The sequence below is a fragment of the Rattus rattus genome, chromosome 6 (assembly GCF_011064425.1).
Source record: "Rattus rattus isolate New Zealand chromosome 6, Rrattus_CSIRO_v1, whole genome shotgun sequence".
NCBI lineage: Eukaryota > Metazoa > Chordata > Mammalia > Rodentia > Muridae > Rattus > Rattus rattus.
The window spans coordinates 20,950,821-20,965,586 of record NC_046159.1 but is presented as its reverse complement, the minus strand read 5'-3'; the positions used below and the strand labels follow the sequence as shown (position 1 = coordinate 20,965,586).

Genomic DNA, 14,766 nt, shown 5'->3' with positions numbered 1-14,766 from the left:
ATTGTTTTCTTCTCTATGTTCTGGTTCCTATATTTTTCCACTTCCTCTTCTGCTGTGTTCCTTGAGCCTTCAAAGGGGTGGTATAAACGTCTCATTTAGGGCCGGGTCCCTATCTACCACTTGTTCTCAGCACCTTGTGTCACCTGGAGACTCTCCATTCACTACTGTTCCCTGGAAAGAAACAGTTCTCTGATTAAGGCTGAGAATAGTGCCTGTCTGTGGGTAAACATAAATATTTAGAAGGTAGTTTGACCTTGTTCATTTAACTGAACAACAGTATTTACATTTCTCCTTAGGGCCCATCATCTTCCCTACTATGGGTTTCTGACAGGGATTATAGTGCCAGGCAGGGATATGCTCCAATGGAGCTGACCTCAAATCCAGTCAGAGAAAATTGGATACCCTCATAATGGTGTACCAGTTAGGTATGTCTCTCCTAGCAGGTTAGTAGAGTTCATAGAGTCCACAGCTGGGTTAGACCATTAATGAATTTCTCTTAGAGCAGCCTCCATAGTATCCTCAAGGTCTATAAAAGATAGCCAGCAAGGAGGAAACTTCTAGCCGAGTTCCAGCTTGATTTTTCTATATCATCAATTGAGCTGTACAGTATCTTTAACAACAGAGTTTATCTTCTAGTTTTTATGGACAACCTAGAACGATTTAGGTCCTAGCAATGTGAGATCCAGGTAGGAAGCTGATGACTGGCTCTTTAAGGGATTCCTGTGGATTGTTGTCTGTAAGCAGGTAAAGGCAGGCACAAGGTAAGACAAGGCTGTGATTGGGCAGTGAAAAAGTAAGGAGGGCACAGAGTTTTGAAGAGAGAAGAAAGAGGGAGGAGGGAAGAGGAAGAACCAAGATGGAGGAGGAGAAGGATGGCCCAGATCTGTGTGGCCTTAAAGGGCCACAGGTAGTTATGAATATTTCATAAGGGATAAATTCTTATAGGACAATTTGCCTTATCTAGGTGGGCAGTTAATATTAATTGGTTTGGAGTGTATCGTGTGGACATTTTGTGGGGTGAGGATTTACTGATATAAATCTGATCGATAAATTACAAGCTTATTAGGTTTTAATTTTAACAGGTTGCTGGTAGTTGTGACTGTAACCATAGGGGATGCTAGGAATGTGAGCAGAGTTCACACCAGAGTCCCAAGAGGGTGGTTACTGCTGGGACCAAAGAGTAGCCGGTGACAATGTGGGACTAATCATGGCTAGCAGGGAGGTTGCTGCAGGGCCCAGAGAGTAGCCCGTGACAGCTTGGGATGGAAACTGGAAGCTTAGTGAGTCTAGTTGAGACGCTGCTCTGCTGACTGAGATGAAAATACCCCAGAGCCAGCAATAGTGTGGGTTGGTAGATTCCCTTTTTAATATTTGCTGCTCCACATTCCTGCTGTCTTTGCTACATTTTCTTTTCTCTGAATAGTGTCCTGTGTGCCTCAGGGGCAGCGTCCTTGTGTGGTCCGTTCTTCTGTGCTTCCTACTTGGAGATCATTCTTGTGTTCTCATATCCTTTCCCCATCACATCTCATGACCTTCAGTGTCTAACATCTTCAAGCTACCACTGGGTCTCCATTGTGTTTGGCCACTTTTACGAGTTCCATAAACTAGATCACATGTGTACCCCACCCCACCCCACCTCTTCCTACGTTTCCTCTTGCCCTTAACTCAGTATTAAGTACTCGTTGTTCTTGCCTAGGAATAAAAGTACCTTTGAGCATATTTTTGCTCTGAAATTTACTTTAAAATAACTTTTCATTCTAAAAAATGAAGGAAGAAGCAGCATTTGATTTTTGTCACGAAGATGGATGTGCAGGGGAAAGTCGAATAGGCTGGCCATGGTGGTGCACACCCTTAATATCAGCATTTGGGGGCGGTCTGTGCTGAGCCAGGATTAAATGTCTGGCATCATCCCGGGGTACATGGTGAGGCCTAAGTCACCCTAAACTACACAGAGAGACCTTGTCTCAAATAACATGGAAGGAAAGTGAAGATTAGCATAGTTGGCTCAGCGTCGCCCAGCACAGCCTCTGAGTGATGGGCTTTGTTTTAGAGGTGTTCTGTGGCCATTTGACTCATGGCTCATTCCCTCATCCTACAGAAATCCTGCTGAACAACATGAAGAAAAACCGAGAAAGGTTCTCCAGCAAGGAAAGAGAATTCGTGTACAAATTCCAGATAGGAAGTGAGCGCTTAGAACTGAGAGTGCCCCTCAGGTTTCCCGTGGACGAGAATGCCAGTCATCTGCATGGACGTCTGATGCTGCTGCACAGTTTGCCCTGCTTCATAGAGAATGGTGAGGACGGCCGGACTTTTGCTCCGCTGTAGTCTCTATCATCAGACGTTTCTTGGTAGAACACAGATTCTCGGACTTGGGATGTGACTCATGAGGCTGCACAACTGAATGTTAGGCTCACGAAGAACATGGCAACCCGAAAAGGTTTTCAACACAAGTGAGCGAACATTAATGCAGAGCTAGCTGCGTGGCGGGTTCAAGGTGCTCGCCGCTGGTGCTCTTTGTATGCGGCGCCACGGTGCTGCGCACCCGCAGTGAGCGCTGCCCAGAGTGTCCTGGCGCAGACTCAGACTGCTGTTCGCACTGCTTTTTACAGCTTTCAGTTCTTGTAGAAACGACAGTCTCATTATAGAACACGAACAGTTTAATATCTCCCTCTCCTCCTTCCTCGGCATTGAAGCTTCAAATTACTGTATCTTTAGACTGCATCGTGTTAGAATGTTTGCGTTTAAACATTTTTTTTGCGTTTATTTGTTGTGGAAGCAGAGCCTGCGTGTGCACCCCAGAGTGTCTTCTGCGTGAAGATAGAGAACAGCTTGCAGAATTAGTTCTTTCCGTCCACCACGTGGGTCCCAGGGATCTAACTCAGGCTGTCAGCCTGGCAGCAAGCGTCTTTATCTGTGAGCCATCTCTTTGGCTCCTCAGCGTTTGATTTTACACGTCGCTGCTTGAGCTGCTGGCTTGGCTTTTATAAAAATTTGTTTAATGAATTTTGACATGAAATTAAGACAGAATTGCTAACACTCTCTGAAAAGCCCTTAAATTTCTATTTTGCCCTCCTATACTAAAAATTTATGAAAAATAGTGTTCTTGGCATCGGCAATTATAAAATCAAAATGAAAAAGTTAAGTGTACTTTCAGTATTAATTATTCAGCCAGTATTTAACTATTGGTATAAAAATGATCAAGCACATCCGTTTCATTAGTATACATCTTTTATTTTGTGCACATGTGTGTATGTATGATTGTATGTTATGAGGCGTATTTGTGGGGAGTATATGTGTGTGGGGTGTGTGAATGTGAGTGTGTGTGGGTTTATATGTGGCCATGTGTGTGGGTTTATGTGTGGGTAGGTTTGTGTGTGGGCATGTGTATGTGGTATGTGGGTGTGGCTTTATGTGTGGGCGTGTGCTGGGGGGTGGAAGGGACAGAAAGTTGATGTCAGGTCTCCCTTTGTCGTCCACCTCTTTGTTTTATAGAGAAATGGTCTCTCACTGAACCTAAAGCTCACCTATTCAGCAAGACTTGCTGGTGAGTGAGCTCCAGAGATCCAGTACTGCAGTCTGTCTCCTCAGTGCTGGGATTATAGGCATACACTGCCGTACACTGTATTCTACACAGGCCCTCGGGATTGAAATCATACTTACACAGCAAGCCTTTTGCTCACTGAGCCTTCCCCAGCCTTTAGTTTAGTCTTTAATAATCGGATTTATATACTCCATAGTAACATAAGTTTCTTCATGATTTTTAAACAGTGAATATTTGATTTTGTATATATATCACCTATTTTACAAACCTTTTGTCTTAGTTGGGTTTGTATTGCTAACTAAAGACCAAGAGCAAATTGGAGGGGAAAGGGTTACAGTTGCAGCCTATCATGGGGAAGAGACTCCAAGGCAGGGACCTGGAGGCTGGAACTAAAGCTGAGGTCACAGAGGAACACTATTCACTGTCTTGTTCTCCATGGCTTGCTGGGCCTGCTTTCTTCCAGTACTCGGGACCACCAGCCCAGAGGTGAGATACCACCCCATCTGTCCTCCCACATCAGTCAGGATCGAGGACACGCCCCACAGGCCTGTGCGCATGACACTGTACTGGAGTCCTCTCTCAGCTGAGGTTCTCTCTGAGATGCAAACAACCAGGAACCTGTACATCCGAGTCATGTAAGACATTGTGTGGTGAGGAGTCAGCTTTATTTTTAGGCCCTGTTCTCCCAGGTTCATGCCACCAACTAGAGCAGAAAACAGTTTGTAAGGGAAGCTAGAAGCATTCTAGCACTGTCCTGTCATATAAACCAGGAGTCAGGACACAAACAGGGCATGTCCTCACCCCATTGGTAGTTCTCAGGGTTGCTTCATCCCAGACAAACACTCTCACTGGAAACTTGTTAGATATATGGATTCTACATTTTAAATTTTTTAAAAATTGCACATTTATTCATTTTGTTTATTTACACCTCTGTGTGTGCATGTGTATACCACGGCACATGTGTGGCAGTCAGAAAACAATTTTAATTCTCTCTTTCCATCATGTGTGTCTCGGGGACCACTCAGTTCATTTGGAATGGAGGTAAAATTAGCTTTCATAATAGAATGCTTTACCCTACCGTGTGTACATCTTGCTGAAAATGGCATCTGTTATCCCTCTTACAGACTTAAAAGAAGCTCTGGCCCGGTTTATAGAAGAAGAGTCCCTCAGAGACCATGACAGTGATGCAGAAGCATGCTTGGAGGCGGTAAATTCTGGCGAGGTAGATCTACACCAGCTGGCGAGTACGTGGGCCAAAGCGTATGCTGAGGTGAGATGGGGGTCAGAGCATTGCTTCCAGACACCGCAGACCTTATGAAGATGTTTTAGTTGTTGAAGTCGTAAGAAACAAAGTATAGAATCCAGTTTTTGTGCAAACCAGTTACATACAGCATATGTTTCTGTTCTGTGTCAACATGAGCTCCTAAGACAAAGTATTCTTATTACATTTTTGTTTTATGTGTGTGTGTGTGTGTGTGTGTGTGTGTGTGTGTGTGTACACGTGTATGGGTTGCTTGTGCCACCAAGCACTTGTGGAAGATAATTTAAGGGAATCGTCTCTTACTTTCCACCATGTAGGTCCCAATGAACTGTTTCTTGGGCCCAAAAACAATCTTTGTTATTTTTTATGAACTATGTTTATAGTAACTATGGAAACATGAAGCTACCTTGTCCTACATAGTCCTTGGAACATGTTTATTTACATCAAAAAATCAGTCTGAAGTTCTGGTCCAGCTGATGTCTTGTCTGTCACCCGACCAGAATTTATTCTCAGCTCTGGTTAACCTCTGTTCTCACTTGTCTTCATGATGTCATTGTTTCTCTGTAGAGTCGTGTGATTAGTGTGCCCTGTTTCGTGAAATCCAAGACACCACACACATCATTTTCTTATTTACTAACTTCTGACTCTTTTAGAATACATTTTTTTTTTTTTTTTTTTTTTTTTGGACCTGGGGACCGAACTCAGGGCCTTGCGCTTGCCAGGCAAGCGCTCTACCACTGAGCTAAATCCCCAACCCCTAGAATACATTTTTAATAGTCAATTTTTCTTCTGGTTATAAATTATTACATACAAATTATATTTATTGTACTGGATAGTTTTGTTAACCTGACACAAGATAACATCTGAGAGGAGGGAACTTAATTAAGAAACTGCTCTCATAAGATCTTCTGTGGGAAGCCTACAAAGCATTTTCTTACTTAGTGATTGATGGGAAAGGTCCGGCCCATTGTGGGTGGTGCCATCCCTGGGCTGGTGGCCCAAGTTCTATAAGAGAGCAGGCTGGGCAAGCCACGAGGATAAGCCACTAAGCAGCACCCCTCCATGGCCTCTGCATCAGCTCCTGCTTCCAGGTTCCTGCCCTGCTTGAGTTCCTGCCTTCAGTTCTCTTGATAATGATCTGGAACTGTGAGTAAAATGAACTCTTCCCCATAGTGTTTCACCATGGCCATAGTAACCCCAAGTGAGACATTTGTCATAAAACACATTCAAATACAACTCAAGTTAGTGGTTGTGAGAAGTCCCACTGTCCTGACATGGATGGCGACCGGGATGGTGTTAGCTTTGTTGTTCATACTGTTGTACAGGCACCCATATGCATCATGTATGGGAATGAGTTCATGACATACTGACTTTCTTACTGTTCTGGGCACTTCCTTCCCTTTTTCTGCAGGAGTACCTCATACCTTTTCCTAGGTGTTTCATAATAACAAGTTAGATCATATCTCTCCTCTCTGTGTTCTTTTTCTATATTCAGAGAATCCTAGAATAACATCTACATGTGTGTTAGTGCAGGGTCTCTGTGTCCTTGTGCAAAAGCACAGTCGTAATATGCGTGCTTTTTCCAGTAGCATGTTAAACAGCAGTGCTCTGCCATGACAGAATGTGTGTCATCTCACAGACAACCCTAGAGCACGCGAGACCTGAGGAGCCTAACTGGGATGAAGACTTTGCAGATGTGTACCATGACCTAATCCATTCTCCGGCCTCTGAGACTCTCTTAAATCTGGAACACAATTACTTTGTTAGCATCTCAGAATTGATTGGCGAAAGAGATGTGGAGCTGAAAAAGTTACGAGAGAGGTAATACTCATTTCTTGTGTTACAATTAAATGTTACATTGTGAAATATGTTAACCTTCAGGGCAGGCTGTTTGCACTTTTATAAAATTACAACACTATGGGAAATGCTTCAAATGAGCTGTCTTCTTTGATCTTTACACAGCCCCACACTTAGCATCTTCACTGTGCAGGTGAGGAAACCTTGGGTTCCATAAATTCACTGATTTATCCAAGGAAAACTAGAATTTTACCCCAGTGGATGAGAAAGACTTCAGAACTGTTAGCCCTTCCTCCTTGTTCTATGCCTGCTGCGAACCTCTCGTGGGTGGTCTTCCTCTAGGCCATGGTAACTCTCAGTCATCTTATAAGCATCTTGCATTAGGAAGAAAATAAAAAGAACCCTAGAATCATCTCGGAATTTTAATCAGATTTGAATTCCTTCCAAATAGTTTACCTAGGACAGCATGCAGAGTGCTTTCTTGGATACACATTTCAGAGCAAGTAGAAAGCTGCCGGCTTCTTTAGTGTAAAGTGTGACTTCTCAGGTTCCTCCCTCTGTTCTGTGAAGTGTGATGTAAGAAGGGCATCCTCCTAGACCATCCATTTTGATTTAGCAGACCACTTATTACTTCAAAGCATTTATTTAAAAGTACGGGTATACATACCATCAGGATGAATTTTAATACTACTTGCATGGTGTTTTTGTTGTGGAAGCTTGTTAAGAGCAAATAACACTTGTTTTTTGTGACTGAATTAATATTAATACCAAACAACTGAAATGACCCGCCATGTGCTTGTGTTTCTCACTAGCCTTGCATAAGAAAACAATAAGTCTCTCAGTGTGTGAATAATTTGCCTTATTTTTAGTTATTATAGTTAAGAGATTAAAATATAATATAACCATAGATGGATTTCTTTTCTTTCATGATGCTGAACAGTGAGCCCAGGCTTTGAGCCTGTGTCTAAGATTCAGCCAACTGCCAGTCAACAGCATGAGGGGAAAAGAGTTATACCTGTTCTGAACATTCTCAGCCTTTCTCTGTGGTAGCGATTGCTGAGTAATGCAGTATGACAACTAGTTACATTGTTGCACTAGTCATGGGAAGGGCTAGAGATCAGTTACAGCATGCTGAGGGTGCGCAGAGATGATACAAACAGAGATGATACAAACGCTCTGTCTGGACGGCCATGTGAGTCCCAAGGGTTCCTTTCTGCCTGACTCCCCTGTGCTCCTGACTAATTCTGCCTGCTCCTCCTGAGAAGACCCTGTCTGGGCACCTCTGGTCGGGCTGCCCTCTTTTCTAAATCGGAAGTGATTCCCATTCTGTTTGTTTATTATTCTCTGAAACAGTTCCTACTCTACCACAGACAGTGAATTAACTCACCGACTATTTACCCTCTCTGGAACTAATGATTTTTCTATTGTGGAATAAGTTTTTTGTTTCATGTTTTTGCTTTTTTTTTAAGAGAAGTAATATTGTTTTATCATTTGACATTCAGGTTACAGTTGTCATCCTTTGTATTCTGAGCCAGTGAACACATTATATGAAATAAAATAAACTTTCTTTTGAACTTAATCCAGGCAATATCTTTAAAAATAATTACATGATTAACCACATTTTAGATACATTCAGGATGATGTAAATGTTCATGAAGTTTTGTTGAATTCTTTTTGTCTTTTTTAATGAGAAATAACCTGCTTTTATGAAACCATATTCTAGACAGTTCTTTAAACTTTAGAAGGAAGGCAATAATATTTTTATCCACCAGGGGGAGGACTTGTAAAATATTAATGCAAATCTGTAGACATTTTTGTTTCTAAATGAATCTCACTTATAAGCGTACTATTCACTGGACACCTAGTACTTTCTGAAACAGCAATGACCAGCAGTGGTGGTGCACAATGTAATCCCAGTTCTCCAGAGGCAGAGGCACGAGCCCAGCCATGGCTGTGTAGTGAAACCCTGTCTCAAAACCAAACCAAACAAAAAGGCTTATGGGATCATCTCATTGCATGTAGTGAAGTGGGAGCTATAGCATACAGAATATTTCCAGATGTCAAAGTGTTCATGAGTGTAAATTTATCACATCTACCTATCCTACTTAATTGTTCTGAGTAAGTTTAAACTCAGTTTTAAGAACAAATTACTTAACTAGGATGACAGTAAAACTTTAATTTTATTTATTATATATTTTTAAATTTATATCTTTACTGATTTTTGTATGTATATGTATGGAGTATGTGCATATTCATGTGGGTGTTTTCATGTGTGTAGGTGGGTGGTATGTGTATGTATGAATGTATGTATATATGTATGTATGTATGTAATGTAATGTAATGTAATACATGTGAAGGCCAGGTCAGTACTGAGTGTCTTCCTCAGTCTCTATCCACCATACTTTTTGAGACAGGGTTTTTACTGAACTTGGAGCCTGTGTGTTTGGCTCCAGTATCTGCCAGTGCATTCCAGAGCTTTACCTGACTCTGCCTCCCAAGCCTAGGGTTGCAGCTATGCTACCACTCTTAGCTTTTCTGTGAGTGTGAGGCATCCGACTGAACTATCTCTCAGTCCCTCAAAATATCATTTAGAATACTTTTTGAATGCATTTATATTAAAAGATACTTTAATACAGTCAGAACAGACAATAAATTTTAGAAGTACAGCTCAGGAAAATTCTCACAGAGCAAGCCAACCCTTGTAAGCCACCATCCAATCAAGAAATAGACGTTTTCCAGCAAAGCAGAGCCTCCCTAATGCCCTCCTAGTCACCATGGCTAAATAACTGCTGTCCGTCCCTCCACCACCATTGTCTGGCTTCTCCTGTAGGGGACCCATTCTGTCCATTGTTGCTCTGGGTGAGTGAAGAGAGTAGCATTGGGCTACATCGCCAGGTTGTACTTCGCATTGCTTCTTAAAGTGACTGTGACGTAACTGTAATCGCAGTCTCCGGGTGTAGTAGACTGGCTCTCTGCATTGAGCTCGTGTCAGTTCACACACACTTGCCTGGGAATCAGCGTACGCTGCTGTAGAGCTTTTCTTGAGGACCTGAATGAGAAGGGGTGGAGCTACTAAACAGCCACCGAGAGCTTGCTTGGATTTCATCTGTCTTCAGCTATGGATTAAGCTCAGGACAGTGATCTGGCTGCCTATGAGACAGGCTTGAAGACATAACTGTCAGTGCTCACAGACTCATTTTCAAGGACTCAGAGCATTTTCAAGGTGTTGGAGTTTTAATCCTTAGATATATTATCTATCATAAGTTAAAAATTACCTTTTCACTCGTGGCTGTGTACCCTAAAATTGTGGTGAACATATCTCACTTGTTCATTGTTCTAGACAAGGCATTGAAATGGAAAAGGTGATGCAGGAACTGGGGAAGTCGCTCACAGATCAAGATGTGAACTCACTGGCTGCCCAGCACTTTGAGTCCCAGCAGGTAAGTGAGAGCAGGGGTAGCGGTGGCTTTACATATGTCATTGTGTTTCCTCTTTCTTGTGAAAAACGGGCTGCTTGGGACCCTCTCTCTCTCTTTAGGACCTAGAGAATAAATGGTCAAACGAACTGAAGCAGTCTACAGCTATCCAGAAGCAAGAATATCAGGAATGGGTGATAAAGCTTCATCAGGACCTAAAAAACCCCAACAACAGCTCCCTCAGGTATTGACCCTCCACTGTCGTGTCGCGTGCTTCTATCATGGTTGATGCTTACTGTAAAACTGAGTCCTGGTGGCTTGACGATGAAAATCAAAGACTTTATAGTTCTAATTTTTAAAAATGTATTTATTTTTATTTTGTGTGCATTGGCGCTTTGCCTGCACGTTTGTCTGTGTGAGGTGTTGGATCCACTGAAACTGGAGTTAAGACAGTTGTAAGTGACCATGTGGGTGCTGGGGAATTGAGCTCAGGTCCTCTGGAAGGAGCAGCCAGTACTCTTAACCACTGAGCCATCTCTCCAGCCCTATTTTGTGTTTCTTTGAGACAGATTCTCATTATATAGCTCTGCTGACCTCAGACTTGGCATTTAGCCTAGGTTGGCCTTGAATCTGGGGAAATCCCCCAGCCTCAGCATCCTGAAGGGTAGAATTACAGGTATTTTTCTTTCATTTCATTACATTGTATTACACTTGGCATGACTGGATGAAAGCCAGACACTTAGTAAGCGGAAAGAGAAAAGGTCTTTAAGTACAGTAACCCTGTTTCCAGAATGTGCTAGTGCATGTTGTAAACACTGGTGTACAGCCCAGGCTGGCTTTGGATGACCATTGTCTCTATGTCGTGTCAGTCTCCCAGTAGTCTTACATTAAGGGTAAGAAATATTTCTTCTTCTTCTTCTTCTTCTTCTTCTTCTTCTTCTTCTTCTTCTTCTTCTTCTTCTTCTTCTTCTTCTTCTTCTTCTTCTTCTTCTTCTTCTTCTTCTTCAGTTTGTCCCCGGAGCTTCACACATGTACAGCTTTGTGTGCACACATGCCTCCACACACAAGAAAGGAGCTGGTAAAATCTCCCCGTGGCAGTTCTATTACCTCTTTTCTGCATGTGATGGTCTTTAATTTGCTTCACTGTTTTCCAAAACTGTTCCATCTTCTAGGAACAGCCCAGGCACTTTACTTCCCAGCCAGAATTTTGACAACAGTAGGGTTCAGGGGTCAAGACCCAGCATGCCTTGGGCTCTCGTGCAGGAGTGGGTGCACTGACCTAAGTGTAGAGCATACACTATGTGTTGTAGGAGAGCTACTGAAAGCAAAGGATTTAACGGACTAAAAAGGTTTTGGTACAGAAACCACCCATCCCTTTGCCACTGTGCTCTCTGGCTCAGTGTGTAGGGCACTGTGTAAATGCTGGCCTCTAACTGCTGCTTCTTAAACCATTATGTCTTCGGGAAAACCGCTTTTACTATTATTACCTTTTGTAGGTGTTTCCACAAGCAGCACAAATTCTGTTTTAGGTCTATTGGGGAATAAATGATGTGAAGTAAAGTCCACCTGTTACAGGGACCAGTATCAGCTCAGGAGTCCTAAGCTCAAGTTCTCAGCACATGGATTTATTTGCCCCAGAGGGACAGAGGGCAGGGAATAAGAGACGATAGCAGGAGATAGAGGGTGAGGGAGAAGGGGAAGGGAATGAGGAAGGGAAGAAAGAGTATTTGTCCCACAGAAACAAAGGAGTGCCACTGGAGAGAAGAGACAGATGTGGTGCATGGGAAAATGGAGATTTATAAAGGTACAAGGGGACCCTGTGTTAGGATGAGGTGTTTAATATTGATTGGGCTTGTTAATGAGGTGAGCCAAGTGGGGAGGCTTTTGATTGCTGGACTTCAATTGGCATTTGGTATTCAGTGTCAGGAGGAAGAAGGTCAAGGCCTGCCAGAGCCATGTTTGCCATGCTTGGGCAGACTAGAGTCCCTTCATTCCCTTCTGTTTCATCCTTGGGTCATTGGGTGTTGGGTAAGGGGTGTTCTCTATGGCTGCTTCCTGCTGACATTGGGGCACCATTGTTAGCGGACCCTGGCCAGAGTTTCTTCACCCGTTTTTTTTTTTTTTTTTTTTTTTTTTTTTTTTTCGAGCTGGGGACCGAACCTAGGGCCTTGTATTTGCTAGGCAAGCACTCTACCACTGAGCTAAATCCCCAACCCCTCTTCACCCATTTTAATGGAGCACAGACTAAGGAATTTTTACCATCATAAAACTTATACCACAGTCAAGACATGGCATTTTCTCTGTGCTCTTCATATAGAACACTATCTCCTCTTGCCATCTCATCAGCCTCCCTGAGAGTGGTCGCCGCACTGCGGCCTTGGCCAGCGCTCCATCCTGATGGGCATGACTGGGACTTCCCATTCCAAGTTCACTTCTGGGTCCCCGATGGCTAGTGTATTGGACAGATATTGGTGTGGTGACTTTATCCCCGTGTCTCTCCTTGCATCATTTTCTTCTTACCAAGCTGTGAAAGCTCTGCCTGTTCATCATCTGTGTTTGTCATCATCTGGATGTTTGTCTGTCCTCAGATGTTTTGTGGATTCTCCTGCTCTTGGTTACCTTTTCATTTTCTTACCCATACCCTATAAAAGCAGACTCGTTCTTGTAGACCAGCTTAGCCTTGAGCTAGCAGTGACCTCCTTCCTGTGCCTTCTCTGCACTGGAATTCTGGGTGTGTGCTACATAGCCAGCTCTCCCTCCTCCTGCTTTATAGGTATTGGATTAAGAGATTTTACCTGGGAGGGGCAGCACATGCCTGTAATCCCAGCACTTGAGCAGAAATGAGACGGATTGATCTGAGTTTGAGGCAGTCTGGTTTATTTATCGAGGGGCTACAAAGTAAGACCTTGTCAAAAGAGGAATATATTTAGCCAAACAGCAATTATGTACTGAAGTTAATGGGCCATCACTATTAAGAAGATGGACATCTTGTCAGCAGGGCAGCAGACCTGTTGTCTGTACACTCAGTTCCCAAAAGGCTTCATTTTCTACAGTAGCTGGATGCTGCTCTAGGCTGGCACTTGGGGTTTGAGAGAGTTTTTCTCTCCACACTGCTCCATCCTCAGCACCCAGCAGTCTTTGCAAACCTGTGCCATAGAGTAAGCCCTCTCTATGCTGTTGTCCCACTCACAGCGGTGCAGTCTTGGTTTTATCATTTACTGTGGGTCCAGCCGTCTACTACTGAGCTACACCCCAGCCCTGGCCTGCCTTGGTCCAGTTCTGCTGCCTGTCAGTCCAGCTCCAGTCTGAAGCAAGCCTTATGTCTGGCTCAGATGTCAGGCATTCCGAGAGGCTTCTCTCAGCTCCTGTCCCATGTTCCTTGAACACAGTTTGTGAAGATAATAAGAGTTCAGGTGCAGGAGTCTGTGTCTCCGACCTGGTCCAAAGCGACTTCTACCCTGCGTGGCCTTTCAGAATGCTGGTGAGGTTGTCAGCTGATTTCTGTCGACCTCCTTGTGTGGACAACAGCCTTTGTCAAGTGTGCACTGATGGAAGCAGACTGTCCTCATGTCCTGCACCTATGGGACCACGCCACACTTTGACATTCGCTTTTCTTCATTGCCTAGTGCCGTGGATTTGAATCAAGCAGTTATGTGGTCATGGCTTCTCTGGGATAACTTTTCCCCAGAGCAAAGAGCGAGCTTGTCTAGTGAGAGGAGAGCGCTGGGGAAATGCGGCCAGACCAGGGAGTGCCAAAGGGAACCTTTCAGTCCTTTTTTTATCTGGCCTTTTAATTAAAAAGACTTAAAACTGTCTTTAAAATTACTGTCATTATATCACTGTAATGGTCATCATCATTGTGTGTGTGTGTGTGTGTGTGTGTGTGTGTGTGTGTGTGTGTGTGTGTACACTTCTGAAGTTGTGTTTCTCCTTCCATAATCCTCCCTAGATCGAACTTAACATTGTGTCAGCCTTGTGAAGCAAGAGCTTTTGCCTGCTGAGCCACCACAGCAGCCCAAGTTTTTAATTTTTAATCTTCATTGCTGTCCCCTCATCTATTTTATAATTTTGTTTAGAATTTGCCATTATGAGAATTTTTAAGTATGACTGATGGCTTTTAAAGATATTACATACTAGTTCATCATTTAATCCCTGAATCATTTTTAAACCACTAGGAAATACTCAGTGGTGCTGTGTTAGTTGATATTGCAATGACTGAAGAGAATAGCCCACATGCTTATTGAGGAAGTGGAAGGACAAGCAGGGCTCTTAGAACCTGCTGCTGCTACAGTCTCACTTGTCACCATGGATTAACGTGAGTTTAGGAATAAACTAAGCTCTGCGTCAGCTGTTTGGCTCTCTCACATTTCATGGTGAACTTATTTTCCTCTAACAAAAAATCCTGATGAATATACAATGAGAATAACGGTAATTGTATTAATTCCAGTGAAGAAATTAAAGTGCAGCCGAGTCAGTTCAGGGAATCTGCGGACGCCGCTGGGAGGATCTATGAGGAGCAGAGGAAGCTGGAAGAAAGCTTCACCATTCACCTGGGTATGGGAGCTCTCTTAACTTCAGACACATTTCCTGCAGTGAGCAGAATCTGCCCTTATCCGATCCCAGCTCACAACCCTCTCCACACAGGCTAGAATTTATGTTTTAGCTTATATATTTGCAGATAAATTATAATGGCTATTAAAATGGGAGATTAGAGAGCCCACTTGTAGTTACCATTTGGAACATGGATCTAT

General features: G+C 43.2%; 1 protein-coding gene across 1 annotated transcript in view; it reads left to right on the top strand.

The window, feature by feature from the left end:
- Positions 1–14,766, top strand: part of C6H12orf4 (chromosome 6 C12orf4 homolog) — a 35,690-nt gene that overhangs the window by 803 nt on the left and 20,121 nt on the right. The window contains exons 2-7 of the mRNA XM_032905615.1: positions 2,099–2,293; positions 4,666–4,811; positions 6,442–6,623; positions 9,940–10,039; positions 10,138–10,259; positions 14,463–14,569. Of these exons, the coding sequence (XP_032761506.1) occupies positions 2,116–2,293; positions 4,666–4,811; positions 6,442–6,623; positions 9,940–10,039; positions 10,138–10,259; positions 14,463–14,569 (835 nt within the window). The 5' untranslated portion in view covers positions 2,099–2,115. The remainder of the gene's footprint in view (positions 1–2,098; positions 2,294–4,665; positions 4,812–6,441; positions 6,624–9,939; positions 10,040–10,137; positions 10,260–14,462; positions 14,570–14,766) is intronic.